Genomic DNA, 16,543 nt, shown 5'->3' with positions numbered 1-16,543 from the left:
TCTAGGCCAGGAATGTACTGAAGCCAAACCAATTTAAAACCTTGAAATCAAAGTAAGGAGCTAGTTCATCCGATGCTATGGGAAAGAAATACAAGAGAGAGAGAAAGAATTCTATTACACACCACCCCAATCTCCGTGTGGTGTGAGATTCCGGGGGTACTAGGTGTGCTTGCCAGGGTTTATCCCCCCCCCCCCATTTTGGGCAATGAGGTACCAATGGAGAAATGTGGTGACTTTATGATCTATAGTTTATTTACACATATATGCAACCTGAGTCTAGCTGGATGGAATTCCCAGCATCACACTTCCAAGAGATTGTCCTGCTTCTCCCATAGCTGCAACAGCATTTGGCTGCAAAACACAGGTATCAGCCATGTGCTCTCTCTCTGTGTTACAGCCTGTCACAGTCAGCCCATAAGGAGTTCTGATCCAGCTTGCAAACTGACCTTCCTGCTAGCTTACATCAGGCCAAACGGAAATCCTAAACCTTTTTCAAACCCTTTTGTCTCTGCCCTTGGTGTCTGGTACTGAATGTCTTGATGGGCTCATATTTTGTTATGTTATTGCTGGTCTTTCAAGGCTGGCCTGGCTCCAGCAGTGTTTGGCACAGCTTACTCAAACCTTGATTAATTCTAACATTTACTATATGGGGAAGATCTAGCACCCAGGAGTTTGGGGACCCTTGTCCCCTGCAAACTTATAATAATCATTATCGAAGAACCAGGTGTGCTTCTCTGGCTAGTGATCATTTTACTAGTTACATGCTCACATTAAAAAAACGAACTATTTAAAATGCAATTTCACACAGCATTTGATTTGTGAGCGATCACCAAAGTGCATTTTGTCTGCTGTGTCAAGCCACATAGTCATAATTTGTCCTCTTTAATTTTTCAGCCGATTACAATGGAAAAGAAATCGGGGGCAGAGCTATCTGAATCCAGCTTTTCAGTTAATAATTCAATGAGACCGCAGGCATGATAAAGACCTTTATAAATTATTTTGCTCACCGTCCACAGACAATACACAATGCTAGTCCTGGAAACTGCCTTGCCATTGCAGATTTTAAAAATTCAGCAACTATTTGCTGGCACAATCCTACATTTGAGAACTTTTAAGTAGTTTTGTACTTTGTTGGAGTCTCTCCTGAAGCAATGGATAAACTCATAGTCACTCATTAAATTGCCTTCATTATTAATGGATAAACCAGCTGCTTCGGATGATCCCACGCCGCTGAGCGAATTGCTGAAAATCCCCATTGATTGCATCTGAATAAAAGAAAGGAAAATGAAATGAAATGAAGACAGGATGTACACAAAACCAAACCTACATTCCTGAAAAAAATAATGATAGTACTAGAGTTAAAAATATCAGAATTAGAGTTCGTGAAATATTCAGTAATGAATAATTTTAACCAATGTGCTCAGAAATAACTGACATGGCATTATTCTAAACTTTCAAGACTAGAATTTTAGCATTAAACTAGAAATGTGGAAGTAGTACCAGGGATTTACATAGGCTGTGACTGAACTGCACAAGCATAGAATTTTATTTTTGTATTAAAAGAAATACCATGGTAATCTCAGCATTCATTTAAAACAACACAAGCTTCTAGCCCTTACAGATTATAAAAATGGTGGATTGGGCAGGGAGAACTGAGAAGGATTTCCAATAGTTAGGAGGCCAGGATTGCAGCATAGTTCTTTGCCTCTTCTAGTGACCACAGAAGAAGAATAAATATTCCTTGAATCCCATGTAAAAATCCATTCATAGCTGACTCTTTGATACTGTACTTCTGCCACTTGGGGCTTTCACTGGAAATTTCAAGGTGGAGAAAGCCAGGTTTATAGGATGCTAACTTGGGCTGAAAGCCTCAGAAGTAAGTGCTATTGAACTCAATGGGGCTTCTTCCTAGGTAAGTGACGTCAGGCTTACAGCTATGGACAAAGAGCATTCTATCTCACAGGGATACTTTAGAAAACTTATACCAATGGGATCTCTTCACTAAGCACCCTTTGCTTCTCTGTTGAGCTCTTGAGATTCTCCTGAGGCTCCACCCCCTCCTTAGCCACACCTCCTCTTCCCAGGCCACACCCCTCTCCAGCCTGCTTTGCACTCTCCTTGACTGCTGTTTGCCTGCCTGGAATTTGTCCTTGAACTCTGGTAAGGGCATGTGGCTCTTAAAAGACTTCTTAGAAGGGAATGAGGGCTGGTAAAGGGCTGAAAAAGATCCCTAAGGCCTGTTTCCCGCAGGGCACAACATACAAGTCACAAGCAAAGTTCGGTTCTGCCTGAATTTAACCAAACTAGCCTTCTCCGTGATTTTTTCCACTCCCGTCTCCAGCTCCTGCAGCATGTTGCTGATTTCCTTGGCTTTGTGCAGGTTCCCATCCGACAATTTAGGACGATGGACTCTGCTCTGGTCAAAGTGGGACAGAGGCTCTTTCCAGGCTTGCAAAAGCCTTAGGATCAATTGCGTTAGCTCTTCTCTCTGAGTGTACAAGAGAGACAGATAAAAGAAGACAAATATCAATTTGCCTTGGCTGTCCTTTCCATCCCTGTTCCCTTCCAGGATATTCAGCGTTGTGAGTTGGGTCAAGACTCCCCATGAGTGAAAATTCTGCTCATGGGATGCTCTGCTGAAGGAAGCAGAGGAGGTGAGTTCCCCTCCAAGCCCCAATTCCTCCTTCACCTTGCACCTTCCAATGCCACCTCCCATGCTGTTCCAAAGGGTGCACTGATCTTCCATGGCAGCTTTTTTGGGGGTGAGGGCACAGGGATGGTGGTAAGTGAAAACTGCTTCCTTTTTCCTCTGGTGCAAGCATGGCCAACATGGTGGCTTCCAGATGGTGTTGGACTCCAACTCCCATCAGCCATAGCCAGCGTTACCAATGGTCAGAGATGATGGGAGTTGTAGTCCGGCAATATCTGGAGGGCACCATGCTGACTGACTCTAGTGGGAGAGAAAAAGAGACCGTTTTTGTGACTGAAAGGAGGAAGAGGGCAAGGGAGATGGTAACCAGGAAAGAGGAAGGGATGAGATGAAGAGGACGGGAGATTAGAAGGGGACTAGCACAGCCCTGAACTCTTCAAGCTAGACAGGTGAGAAATGATGAAAAGATACATAGAGCTGCAGAAGGAGAGATAACTGGTAGAGAAAGGGAAGTAGGGAGAGGAAGAACAAGAGATTAGAGCATATGGCTCTGCGGAAAGAAGCAAAGACATGGGCAGAGTGCAAAGAGGAAGGAGGTGGTGGGCCAGGCATCAGCAGAGCATCAAAGGTAGAGGAGAACCACTGAGGAGTCCCAAAGGTTGGTGTAGATCAGAGAGGTGCATGTTGGAATACAACTTGACCAAGTTAATGGCAGAGGAGAAGGAAGAAGGAAGAGGGAGCATAAATTTAATGTGGATGCAGGCAGCCAACTCTTCCTCCAGAACATGAGCGGTTTTGGCATTCTGGTGCAATGAATTCACTTACTTAAAAACAACAGCCAACAACCACATTTTGCGATAATGAAAGTGCACTGGAAAGAGTGGGGCATTTGATTGACACAATGTTGTAGAACCTCCCCACCGAATGTTAGACATAGTGTCACCTCCACAAAAGCTTTCTGTAAGCAAATCCAAATGGGTCCCCAATAAAACATGGGCATCATAGAACCTCCCCCCCCCCAAATTGGGCAAACAAATCAAGTTGAATAATCACTAACAAGTATGGAAGTGATGTTTGTCAGAGAGACTGTGCTGGAAGGATCCACTGGTTGTCTAGTGGCCAAATCTCTTGCCCCCAAACTGGGTAACTGGCTACATCAGCAATGTAGATCATGCCATGTTGTACTTACTGGCATTTTCTGAACATATTCTTTGGCATTGGGAGTCAACAACCAGGAGGTGTGGCATTTGCCAACAGATTTGGTCAGCTCGTTCCCACCAGGTAGAAAATATTTCCCCTGCAAATGAAAGAAGAAGGTCTCAGGAGTTAATTTGCCAGAGCATAGATCTTTTCCACAGTCGACAGCTTGAGGAGGCTGCATGGATAGGACAGCACCTAATACTTCCCTGATGGTGCAACAAAACCAGATGTTGTCTGGTACCATGTGCATCCAAAGGTACCGTATTGCACCTAACAGCTACGGCTCCCAAAATACATATGAGGAAATAGCTATTGAACTCACAGGTTTGCAAGCGATGCACCTGTAGGCTTCATGCTCAGGAAGATGGGGTTATGAAATAAAGACTGCTATCCTAGCATTATCCATCCACCTTTTCATTTTAACCCCACCTGTCCTCCAAGGAGCTCAAGGCAGTCTACGTAGTTCTTCTCCCCTGCCCTCACTTTAACTCTCACAACAGCCTTGCAAGGTGGGTTAGGCTGGGAAAAAGTGACGTCCCCCTAAACCGCAGCAATGAGCTTTAAGTAAGAGTGGCAATTTGAAGCTGGTTCTCTCCCAACCACTACATCACAATGTTTTTTAAACTTCTGAAAGGAAGTATGAGTAGGTGTCTATTTGTATATGTGTATACACACACACACAACAACAACAACAGCAACAACACACACATATATATATGGGGTGGGAAAGAATATTTGAATACCGTAAATATGCACACAATTGGGCAGTTAGTCTTCTGTGTTCAACTATTATTATTTATTAATTTTTTATACCTAGTGCTGCCATAAGTCTGGGGTTTTCTGGACGTTAACGGGATTTCAAAGGCGGAAGTGACGGCCGGGGTGGAATTTCTGGAAGGCGGAATTTTGGAGATTTCCTGAAAAAATGCACCTCAACAACTTTGGGGGTGTCTGGATTTCTTTTACTTGAAATATGGCAACCCTATAGTCTCGGGGTGTTTCACAGCATAAAATTACAATATAAAAACACATCATACATAATAAAAATATACATAAAAACAAGAGCAACGACATCATTTCCCCCCTCCTTCCGCCACATATTTTAAAATCAACCCACCGCAGCTCGAGACTGGAAGTAAGGGGGCGCGGAAGTTGGGACAAGCCCAGAAACTCACCACCAGATCTAAGTGGAGGGCTGTGGAGAGCCTGTAGATCCTGTTGGAGTGCAGGATGACCCGGTCGAAGAGATCAGCCACAGCTAAGAAGCGGCAGTCGGCGTCTTCCCCGGCACACTCGGCCGCGGAGCAGCCTCCTCCCAGCGGCTTCTCGAGCGCCCACAGCAAGAGCAGCACCGGCCAAGCGACACCTGGAGAGGGAGCAGAGCGGAGAGAGTGGACGGGCCAATCGCGCAGCGCCGCCGCCGGAGACGCACCAATCACAGCTCGGCCCGCCCGCCCAGTGCCCGCCTCTTACCTTCCTTGGCGACGTCCTGCGCGGGCCGCATGCTGCTGCTGCTGCTGCTGCCGAGTTGGACGCGGGCGGCGGCGGTCCATTGCGACCCGCTTGCTGGTGGAGAGGCTCTTTATACGGTACGAGCGAGCGGAGCGGAGGTGCCGGGAGGTCTCTCTTAGTCATTCCTCGCTCTCCCTCTTCCTTCCGTCGGATTTGCAAAGCTGGCAGCGAAGATTTACCCGATCGTGCGGAGCGTTGGCTCCAGGGGAGAGCAAGCAGAGCGGCAGTCCTTAAAGGAACTCTGGGCTGCGCGTAAAAGAAACGCGGGCGAGGGAAAGAGGCGCCTCGGAGGTGATCTGCTGGTTGCAAAATGCACGCTGATTAAAATATGGACTTGGAAAGCCTTTATAAGGATATGCATGGAAATTCAACCGAGGGGAAGCGAGGAAGTCACTCAACGATGTTAATAAGTGTGATTTTTAATAAGGTTATGATTTATGTTTGTGTGTTTTGTTTGTTTATAATTTTGTGAAAATTAATAAAAAAAATGAATTAAATATGGAGGGAGGGGCAGGTAAGCCCCGCCCCGCATAATTAACAACTGCGCACAAACACCTGCATTTTCACATAGACAGCTGCCTTATGTACCATGCCGGATCACTGGTCTATCAAAGTCAGTCTTGTCTACACTGACTGGGAGCTGCTGTCTCTGGTTTCAGGCAAGAGATGTTCCCAGCCCTGTCTGCAGATTCCAGGATTGAACATGGGCTTTTGCATGCAAAACAGTTGCCCCTGCCACTAAGCGGAAGCTCTTCCACTAAAGAGGCATTTGATTTGAACTCTTGTTATGAATGTTTATTCAAAACCTGCCAAGGAGTCCAGTTCACTTTGTTGCGTCTTCAGATACTTTGTAAAGGGTTCCCATTCATCCTTAAAGTCACAGTTATCCTTGTCCCGTAGCTTATATGTCAGTTTTGCCAATTCTGCATAGTCCATCAGTTTTTCTTGCCATGATTCTTTAGTTGGGGTTTCTTCAGTCTTCCATCCTTGTGCTACCAGAACTCTCGCGGCCCTTGAAGATGTTTTTCAGCTTTTTTTGGCAGGTCTTTCCCTACAATCCCCTCTTGTTTATTATGTTTTATCTGCCACCTCTGTTCCCCACCCACAAGGAGTCCAAGATGCTGTACATGGTTTTTCCTTACCCAATTTATCATCACAACAGTCCTGTGAAGTAGGTTAGGTTGAGGGACAGCGACTGATCCAAGGTCACTTCATGGTTGAGAGGGGATTCGAACCCTGGTCTCTCAAATAGTAGTCCAACACTCAACCACTACACCACCCTGACTTTCCATTCTAAATATTTGCAGTTAAAAGTACCAGGCACTTAAGAGTGTGATCCTGGGCATTCCCACTTGGAAGTAACTACTCCCCACTGCACCACCATGGTGGTTCCTTTGTGAAAATGCTATGTTATTTGCAGGTTAAGACAGAAGGAAAAGTACAGTCAGATGTGCTAGTCCCAAGGCAGAATGTGACTCAATCTCAAAGTCCTTCATCAAGGTCACATCAATCTGCTTCTGACAATCCAGTGTTCCCAAACTGCTTGCATTGCTGTCACCACAACCAAGTAAGATTATCAGGGGAGGGGGTCCACCAGAGAACACATTGCCCATGGCCCCCTCAAACCTGGTTTTTGCTTTCCAAGCCCTTATTGCATTATTGAAATATTATGCCCCATCATTTTGAAACTGCATTTAAATAGCCACTTTTATTTTTATGGCAAGTCTTTTTATCTTTTACCTTTCCATCCTACTTGGGGTATTTGTTTTTAGGTCACTACCATATGCTGCCATTTAGATGCACATGTTGGTGTTGTTTTTAATTCCTTGACTGCCACCAGATGACAACTTGATTGTAGCGAGGAAGCCTCCAGGCTTTCTTACAAACCAGTGTTGAAACTGGAATAAATGGGCCAAGTTGCCCTCTCTCCCTTAATGCGATGCACACAGATGACTAACAGAGGCAGCTTTCTCCTTGTTGTCAGTCACATGGATGACAAGTTGGCTTCAAAATGCCCCAAAGCAGCGTGACACATGGATCTGCTTCCACTTCTATCAGTTTTATTTAGCAGTGAGGACAATCAACCAAGCAAGGTGTTAGTAAGTTACCCAAACAACTGGTGCTATAGAAGGAAGTTTGGTGGCAGAGTTTCGCAGGAGCATTGGTGGAGGGTTCCTTGATGTATGTATATATGTTGTTGTTGGCCACTTGCTTGTCTTTAGAGACAATGGAGTGCACTTCCAGGGGTGAAGTCAATTCGCTGCATTAGCAACACCAAAATGACCTCCCCAGGACACAAGCCTGGGCGTTGTGCATGATGGTCTTGGGCTGCCCAGACAACAAGACCCCGCTCTTGGCCTTGCTGATGTGGTCCAAAGGAAAGCAGAGCAATCCATTTGCCACCAGCTTGGCTGCAGGAGTTGCCAGAAGGCGGCATGCAAGGCATGTCTTAGGGACTCCATGCCAGATTTGTGTAGGGTTTACTCATTGCTTTTTTTCTGGGGGGATGCATACCCCTAAACATTTTGCGAATCTTTGTACACATACTTGTTGGCCTCTGAATGTCTTCTCATTCATACAGCATAAGGTGCAGGGGAGTGAGTGAAACCCTGGTGAAATATGTGAGATATTTGACCTATAGAAGGCATCATTTAGCAATTTAACTTTCCTTGTACTCGTATTTTTGACTGAACGTGTTGCTTTCCCTTTGTCCTTGCTGAGCACTTTTTGTCTCTGTTGAGGTGGCTACTGATTTATTTCTTCTATTATGGCTTTCAACGTGTAAGAGGGCTCAGAGAAAGTAAATGTATCTATATGAGAGACGAAGGGGCTTCATGGTTTTGTACCACATTTGTCAAGAAGAGGTCGCCTGTGTATCTGCAAGGGCGCTTTGTGATGTAAAAACAAAAATACAGAGGGAAAGTCATTTGGCGAGCTGTATTCCATTTTATCTCAGATCTGGGGACAGACAAACCAAAAGTAATATTGTGAACCCCCCTGAGATGATGGTGGTACACAGATTTAATTACTAACAACAATTACTAACCATTTAGAACTTTCTCATTTGTAGATACCCTTAAGTTTTGAACCTTCTTCAGTAAAACAATCTCTGAGCAGCAAGAAGAGCCTGACGAATTTGCATTTTGCATGTGGATCACAGGTAAAACACTGGCTGGAAGTTTGCTATGGTCCTAGGTTTCCACATATTTTCACTTTCTTTCAACCTACAATGGCAGCATCATGGTCGGATAAATAACTTGATTACTCTTGGAAACGTTGGCATTTATATGCACGCATATATAATTGAGTGGCTCATTTGGGGATCAGGCAGAGCCATAATTGTCTGGTATGCAGAAATAAGCAATCACTGTACATCATCAGATATCAGTAAGCTTTAAGAACAGGCCATTCCTATCAGCAGAAATAGCCACAGACTTGTTAATGGAATGAGCCATTAAAGGCAGACTTATTACCAATACTCATTTCTTTAAATTACAGACTGAACATGCTGACGAAGAAACTTAATTGTCAAGAATTATTGAACCAAGTGAGGAGACAAGGCTTTTGTAGGGAAGTATCTCCCCCCCCCCGTACTTATTTTGCGTTAGCTATTCTGTGCAATCCCTCCACCTTCTGACAATTACAGAAACAATAGCCAGATTTTAAGAAGGCATTTCTTAATAACTCAATTTCTTGCTCCTCCTTAATTTCAGTGTGCTTTTTGCTTGGTCATGTTTTAATTTCACTGTGCTTGCTGTTTATTTTATCATTACATTTGGTTCCTACTTTTCCTCCAAGCTGCTCAAGGAAGTGTGAATGTCTCTTCTCCACAATTTTATCCTCACACTAACCCTGTGAGGTAATTAGACTATGACATGTCCAAGGTGACCCAGTAAGCTTCACAGCTAAGTCGGGATTTGAGTAAGAAAAATACAAAGTCATAGGAACCCAAGTGGCAATGAAATGATACCAAAAATTAATTATTTAAACACAAACAACTATACATGTAAACATATGGAATTATATGTATGTATAATACAATATTAAGAAACATGAATTCTCCAGGCTATAGCCACTATATATGATACAATGAACTTCTCCAAATAATACACATAATGAAGCGATTTACAGTATTACATCTCGTTTTATGCTTCTTCAGAATCAAACTGGGAAATTGCTTAGTGCCTCATTTTTTTCTTCCTTTCAGCAATATGTTAGTCCTGCTAAGTGTGATTCTTCTATATACGCTTAGACATTTGAGTTTGACCCAAAGGTTGCAACTCCAACAACCATCATCCAAAAGTGAAGAATTTTGTTCAAGTTGTAGGCCAGAAGTGAGTATATCAATATGCATAGCCTCCCCTGCTGCTTAATTACCTTGTAATTAAAGGAGGAAATGAATGTGAGAGTAAGTGGACATAAGCAGCACGTCAATAAACTAGCACCCTGATCCTAAATATGTTTATTCAGAAATGCACACTGATTAAGTCCAAATGTCAGAGTTCTGCTCATTTTGAACTTTCAGCTTTCATATCCCTTGATCACTCTCTGTGCTTGGTGTTCACTGTACAAATATGGTCTGAAGTCTGAGTTTGCTGTTCAACAAGTTAATATTGTCATTTTCACCCATTCGCAAATGTGTGACTCATGGAACAAGTCATTAAAATTCTGCTCTGAGCTGGATGGAGGCATATGTACGCAGCTAATTTTTGACTACTAGCCCCACCATGTGATAGGCTTTCAATGTCCAGGAGGCAGAGGTTAGCGGATGTCACAATGCAGTGTAAAATTAAAGACGATTAAAGGTCATTGTAATCAGCTTTAGCAAGTGGGGGGGGGAGAGAGGGGGGGTCACAGAAGAGGCATGACTATCTCCTATTCAATAAATTGATCTTAACCTTGACCAGATGGATCTGTAGATATTTTAGCTGCTGTTCATTAAACTCTGGGACCCCTTTGGTGGCTATGCGGCTCATCCAATATTTGCAGCTACCAAGGATAACAAGTTTAGATAGCTATTCAGGAAGAATAATTATATGTGCTGTTCAAAACCCTACCCTTAGATAGAGTATATATTTAATAAGAATGGCTCTATCTGTCTATCTATCTATCTACACACACACACACACACACACACACACACACACACACACAGATGTAAATTTTATGGCAGAGATTTCATTGTAATGGCATCAAACCTGGGTTGGCAGATGTGAGAGACTAGAGCTGAGGTGGGATGAGAGAAGGTGATACCTGAACCAGGGTGAAAGTAGCTTTTATTTCACCCGGGTCAAAGACCCAGTTAGGGGAAAATAAAACTTTGCGCATTTGCATACTGTACATACATATACAGGCTTCCCCCAGGGGAAAAAACAACAACTGGTACCTATGGCGCTGCCTAAACTCAAGTCCAGGTTGGACAAAGTGAAGAAGCTGGTGATCTGAGAACTCCTTTTTTTTTAAAATATATATTTATTAAGGTTTTTCATACAAAACATACTTAAGAAAAATACAAGTCATCATTATACATTTAACATCTTTCCATTGTTACATTGGACTCCCCCACACCTCCCGCATACACTTGCATCGTTATAGAGTTAATTCCAGACAAATTATCGTTTTGCTCATAATCTTAAATTTGATTAGCATATAATTCACACTTGAATCTAATTTAGTGATAGACAATTGTTTTCTACTCTGACATCCCAGTCAGCACTCAATCAAATTACAATACTTTTGTAAATAAATCTTAAATTTTCTCCAGTCTTCTTCCATTCTTTCTTCTCCCAGGTCTCGAATTCTGCCGGTCATCTCAGCTAGCTGCATATAGTCCATCAGCTGCATCTGCCATTCTTCCAAAGTGGGTAGCTTCTGAGTTTTCCAGTTCTTAGCGATCAGTATTCTTGCTGCTGTTGTTGCATACATAAAGAATGTTCTATCCTTCTTTAACACACTCTGGCCGACGATACCCAAGAGAAAGGCCTCTGGTTTCTTAGTAAAGGTGTATTTAAACACCTTTTTTAACTCGTTATATATCATCTCCCAAAAGGCCTTCACTCTAGGGCAGGTCCACCAGAGGTGAAAAAATGTTCCTTCATTTTCCTTGCATTTCCAACATTTGTTATCAGACGAATGGTATATTTTAGCTAATTTGACTGGGGTCATGTACCATCTATACATCATTTTCATTACATTTTCCTTGAAAGCATTACATGCAGTGAAGTTCAGCCCAGAGGTCCACAACCTTTCCCAATCTTCAAACATAATATTATGCCCAATGTCCTGTGCCCATTTTATCATTGCCGATTTAACCATTTCGTCTTGTGTATTCCATTTCAGCAGCAAATTATACATTTTTGAGAGTACTTTAGTCTTAGGTTCTAACAGTTCAGTTTCTAACTTTGACTTTTCCATTTGGAATCCTAACTTTTTGTCATTTTTAAACACTTATTTAATCTGAGCATAGTGTAGCCAGTCTCGCACTTTATCTCTCATCTTCTCTAAACTCTGCAATTTCCAATTGTCACCATCCTTTTCTATTATCTCCCAATATTTTGGCCAATTGGCCTCCATATTGGCTCTTTTTCGGGCCTTAGCCTCTAGGGGTGACAGCCACCTCGGAGTTTTATTCTCCAATAAGTCTTTGTATCTTGTCCAGACATTAAAAACTGATTTTCTGACAATATGGTTCTTAAAAGCCTTGTTTATCTTAACCTTGTCATACCATAAGTATGCATGCCATCCAAATGCATTATTAAAACCTTCCAGATCCAATACATCCGTATCTTCAAGAAGTAACCAATCTTTTAGCCAGCAGAAAGCTGCAGCTTCATAGTACAACTTTAAGTCTGGCAGGGCAAAGCCCCCTCTTTCTTTCGCATCTGTTAGTATTTTGAATTTAATTCTGGGCTTTTTGCCCTGCCAGACAAATTTGGAAATGTCTTTCTGCCACCTCCGAAAACACTCTGTCTTATCTACAATCTGTAGTGTCTGAAACAAAAATAGCATTTTTGGCAGTACATTCATCTTGATGGCAGCTATTCGGCCTAACAAGGAAAGTTTTAATCTTGACCAACTATCCAAGTCTCTCTTAATTTCTGACCAACATTTTTCATAATTATCTTTAAATAAACTCAGATTTTTTGCTGTTATGTTTACCCCTAGGTATTTAACTTTTTTGACCACAGTTAATTCTGTCTCCTTCTGAAACCGTTCCAACTCAGTGTCTGTCAAATTTTTCCCCAAAACCTTAGTTTTTTGCTTGTTTAATTTAAATCCCGCCACTCGACCAAAATTTTGAATCAGTTGTAATACTCTTTTCGTACTAGATTCCGGCTCCTGTAATGTCAGAACTAGGTCATCTGCAAAAGCTTTAAGTTTATATTGTTTCGCTCCGACCTGGATCCCTTCCACCAACCGATCCCCCCTAATCATGTTCAGGAGCACTTCCAGAACCGAAATAAATAGTAGTGGGGAAATCGGGCAGCCTTGTCGTGTACCTTTTTCAATTTTGAACTCTTCTGAAACCACATTGTTGACTATCAGTTTGGCCTTTTGTTCTGAATATATTGCCTCAATCCCATTCTCAAACCCCCGTCCCACTCCCATTTCTTTTAAGTTCCCCTTCATAAATTTCCAAGATATATTGTCGAAGGCTTTCTCCGCGTCTATAAAAATTAAAGCTGCTTTAGTGTTTATGTTTGTTTGCAAGAGTTCCAATATGTCTATAATGTTCCTTGTATTAGCAAACATGTATCTACCCGGGAGAAAGCCTGCCTGGTCTTTATGAATTGTCTCACTTAAGACTTTCTTGAGTCTACGTGCCAAAACATCTGCAAATATTTTGTAATCCACATTTAAAAGGGAAATGGGACGGTAGTTCTTAAGTTGTGTCTTTTCGGTTTCCGACTTTGGTATCAATGTGATAAATGCTTCTTTCCACGATTCTGGTGCCTTCTTCCCCTCCATTATTTCATTGCTGACCTCCAACAATGGCTGTATCAAGTAGTCTTTCAATGTCTTATAATAATTGGAGGTCAGTCCATCTGGCCCTGGCGATTTGCCCTGTTTCAAACTCTGGATGGCCTGCTCGATCTCTTGTCGTGTTATTTTACCATTCAGAATTGTTCTGTTTTCTTCTGACAGCTTTGCTAGACCATTTTTCTCCAAGAATTGTTTAATCTCTATTTCGTCTTGTGGCCCTTGGGTGTATAACTTTTTGAAGTATCTCTGGAAACACTTTCTGATCTCTCCGGGGTTCTGGATATTCCTTCCTTCAATCTCTAAATTTGTTACCGTGTTTAATCTTTGTCTCCTTTTCAACTGCCAAGCTAGCAGTTTTCCACATTTGTTAGCCGATTCAAAAGTTTTTTGTTTCATTGTTTTAATCTTCCATTCTATTTCCTGGTTTATCAATTTAGAATATTGTGCTTGATGGAGTTTAATTTCTCGCAGAATCGGCTGAGACTTCGGGTTGGATCTTAACTTCTTCTCTAACTCTTTAATTCTTTCCAAAATTTTGTCCTTCTTTTCATTTTGTAATCTTTTCTTTATGGAATTCTGTTGTATCAGGAACCCTCTCATCACAGCCTTACTTGCGTCCCAGATAGTTCTTTTTTCCACCGTGGTGCTCATGTTGACCTCAAAATAGTCCTTTAAAGTTTTTTGGGCCTTTTTTGCAATCTTTTGATCTCTAAACAGGCCATCATTCATCTTCCATCTGAAGGAGCCGGTTGGGATCAGTGTCATGTCAATTCTCAGTGCATTATGGTCGGAGCATGTCTTTGGGCAGATTTCCACCTTTCTAATCTTAGGTGCCAGACTTCTAGTTATCCATATTTGGTCGATTCGTGTCCAGGTCAATTGGGCTTCAGAGAAGAATGTTCCTTCTCTTCCCAAGGGGTTTCTCACTCTCCAAATATCAATCCAATCCATATTGTCAGTCATTTCAAAAAAAGTCTTAGGTAGTCTTCCTTCTTTGGTGATGTTTTGATTCTGTGACTTATCCATATTCGTTGATACAACCCCATTCATATCTCCCATCATAATGATGTTGTTGTAGTCCAGATAATCCAGCATGATCTCATGCAACTTCTTGTAGAAATCCGATTTTCCTTCATTTGGAGCATAAATTCCTAATATCAAGATTTTTTCTCCTTGGTATTGTATTTCTATTGCCAAAATTCTTCCATTTTCATCTTTAAAAAGAAATTTTGGTGAAAGGCTCTCTTTTGCATAAATCACTACGCCTCTCTTTTTAACTGTATCCGAAGATATAAATTCCTGACCGAGTCTTTTGTTTATTAACACCTTTCTGTGGAGCCTAGTCACATGTGTTTCTTGTAAACATATAATGTCCAATTGTTCCTTTTTTAATATGTGAAAAATTTTCCTCCTTTTTTCCGGGCTGTTGCAGCCATTTATATTCCAGCTCAAAAGCTGCAGAGACATCCTGGATAAATCTGGTTATTCTTGCTGGGGTGGTACCTTGTTCTCCGGTCCTTGAGGGTCCGAGGGCGCAGGCTCCCCCGGAGGTTCGGGCCCTGGAAGTCCAAGTCCTTTGTGGAGATCTTCTCCGTGTGCTTCAAGAAACTTATCTCTGTCCTCCACTGTTTTGATTTTGATGTTTCTCCCTCTGTAGGTAAAAGATAATCCTTGAGGAAACTCCCACCTGAAGATAATTGCGTTACTTCTTAGCAGTCTTGCTAGTTCCGTGTAGTCCGATCTAAGGTCCAACAACTGTTTAGGGATATCCTTGTAAATTTCGATTCTCTTGTCCAAAATGTCCAGTGACTTTCCGTAGTGCAGGCCCAAAATCTTGTCCCTTTCCTCCTTTGATCTCAGTATTATCAAACAATCTCTGGGCTTCTCTTTCCTCCTGAGTCTTCCAAGCCTGAAAGCGGATACTATTTTAAAGTCTTTTTCCTCTAACTTCCAAAACTTGGCAAATTCTTTGGTCAAAAATTCAATTAAATTATCTTCTTCCACTTCTGGTACTGACCGTATCCTCAAGTTGGCCTCCCTGTTCCGCAGTTCTGTCATCGAAAAGTAAATCTGATGTTCTCCAACTTGTTTGCTGAGTGGTCTTACTTCTTTCTCAAGTTCTCCCAATCTTTGACTAGTGTCTTCAGCCAGTTTCCGATTTTCACCTACAGCCTCCTTTAATTCTCCAATAGACTGGGCATTCTGTGCAACTTGTCCAGTCAATTTGTTCAAACTTTCTGTATTCTGTTCAATTTTAGCCGTTTGCAAATCAGCCTTTCTGTCCAAAGCCTCCAATTTTTCAAAAATTTTCTCCAAAACAGAGCCACTTATCCCTGAAGCCATATCTTCCAGATGTAATTCCTCCGTCTCTCCCTCCCCTGCCTGTGTCAGGGAAGCCGCCTCTATATCAGGAGGCAGAGTGGAAGGCAAAGCAGGCACAGATGATCTACGCTGTGAGGCTGCAGATAAGGTTAAAGTTGTTTGTTTGGTTCTTCCTCTTTTCCTTGCACCACTCATTCCAAAGTTATCTATAGTCCAAGGTCAGACCAAGTTGTTCCCATGAGAAAGTAGAGGCCCAGATACAATAGTCAAACAGAAGGCCGGGAAAAGGAAAGTAAAACAAAGTCACTGCTGTAAGTCCAAAATCCTCTAGAGGGAGCTTAATATGTCTTCAGGGAAAAGATCAAATCCAATTCAAATTTATAAGTCTAGTTCCACATCCAACAACCTCCACAGAGTAATATTTTTAGCAGAGTGTACTTAAGGCAAAACAGTGTTTCTAACAGTGCCTAGACTGCAACAGTTTCAGGGTATCAAGTTCCTGCTCAGAGTGTTTCAAAGTCTGGATTCAATGTATCCAAAAATTGCAGACTGGTGCTCAATCAGGCAGCTCCAGCACCTGGGGTTCTTATTTAATTTATAATCCAATGGTACAGTAGAAGAAAGGTATCATTGCTCCCCAAGTATGTCAAAGAAAAACAGCAACTTAAAATCTTTTCACCCAGAAAGCTATTTTAGTTGGGTGCCAGCAGTTGGTTAACACATCACTTTTTGTCTCCACTCCTCCTGCTCTTTGCTTTAAAGTTCAGTGTAGCGGGAGACGGACTTCCTGCTTATCCTCACTCCGTTTTCAGCCAAATTTTAACTTTTTAAAAAAAGTTTTAAAAGTTTCAGAAAGTTCTCAAAAAGTTTCAGAAA

The 16,543-nt window shown here is 42.1% G+C and overlaps 1 protein-coding gene across 1 annotated transcript; it reads right to left on the bottom strand.

Moving 5' to 3' along the window:
- Positions 1 to 973: 973 nt before the first annotated feature.
- LOC114605534 (prolactin-like) lies at positions 974 to 15,688 on the bottom strand. Its single transcript, XM_077935597.1, has 6 exons — positions 15,452 to 15,688; positions 5,951 to 6,011; positions 5,026 to 5,216; positions 3,840 to 3,947; positions 2,309 to 2,488; positions 974 to 1,265 (listed from the first exon to the last, which is right to left on the bottom strand). Exons 1-6 carry the CDS (start codon positions 15,686 to 15,688, stop codon positions 1,071 to 1,073), a joined length of 972 nt encoding a protein of 323 aa, XP_077791723.1. The 3' UTR covers positions 974 to 1,070.
- Positions 15,689 to 16,543: the final 855 nt, after the last annotated feature.

The sequence above is a fragment of the Podarcis muralis genome, chromosome 10, assembly GCF_964188315.1.
Source record: "Podarcis muralis chromosome 10, rPodMur119.hap1.1, whole genome shotgun sequence".
In the NCBI taxonomy this organism is placed as follows: domain Eukaryota; kingdom Metazoa; phylum Chordata; class Lepidosauria; order Squamata; family Lacertidae; genus Podarcis; species Podarcis muralis.
The sequence above is the reverse complement of the archived record's forward strand: the minus strand, read 5'-3'. Positions and strand labels throughout refer to the sequence as shown.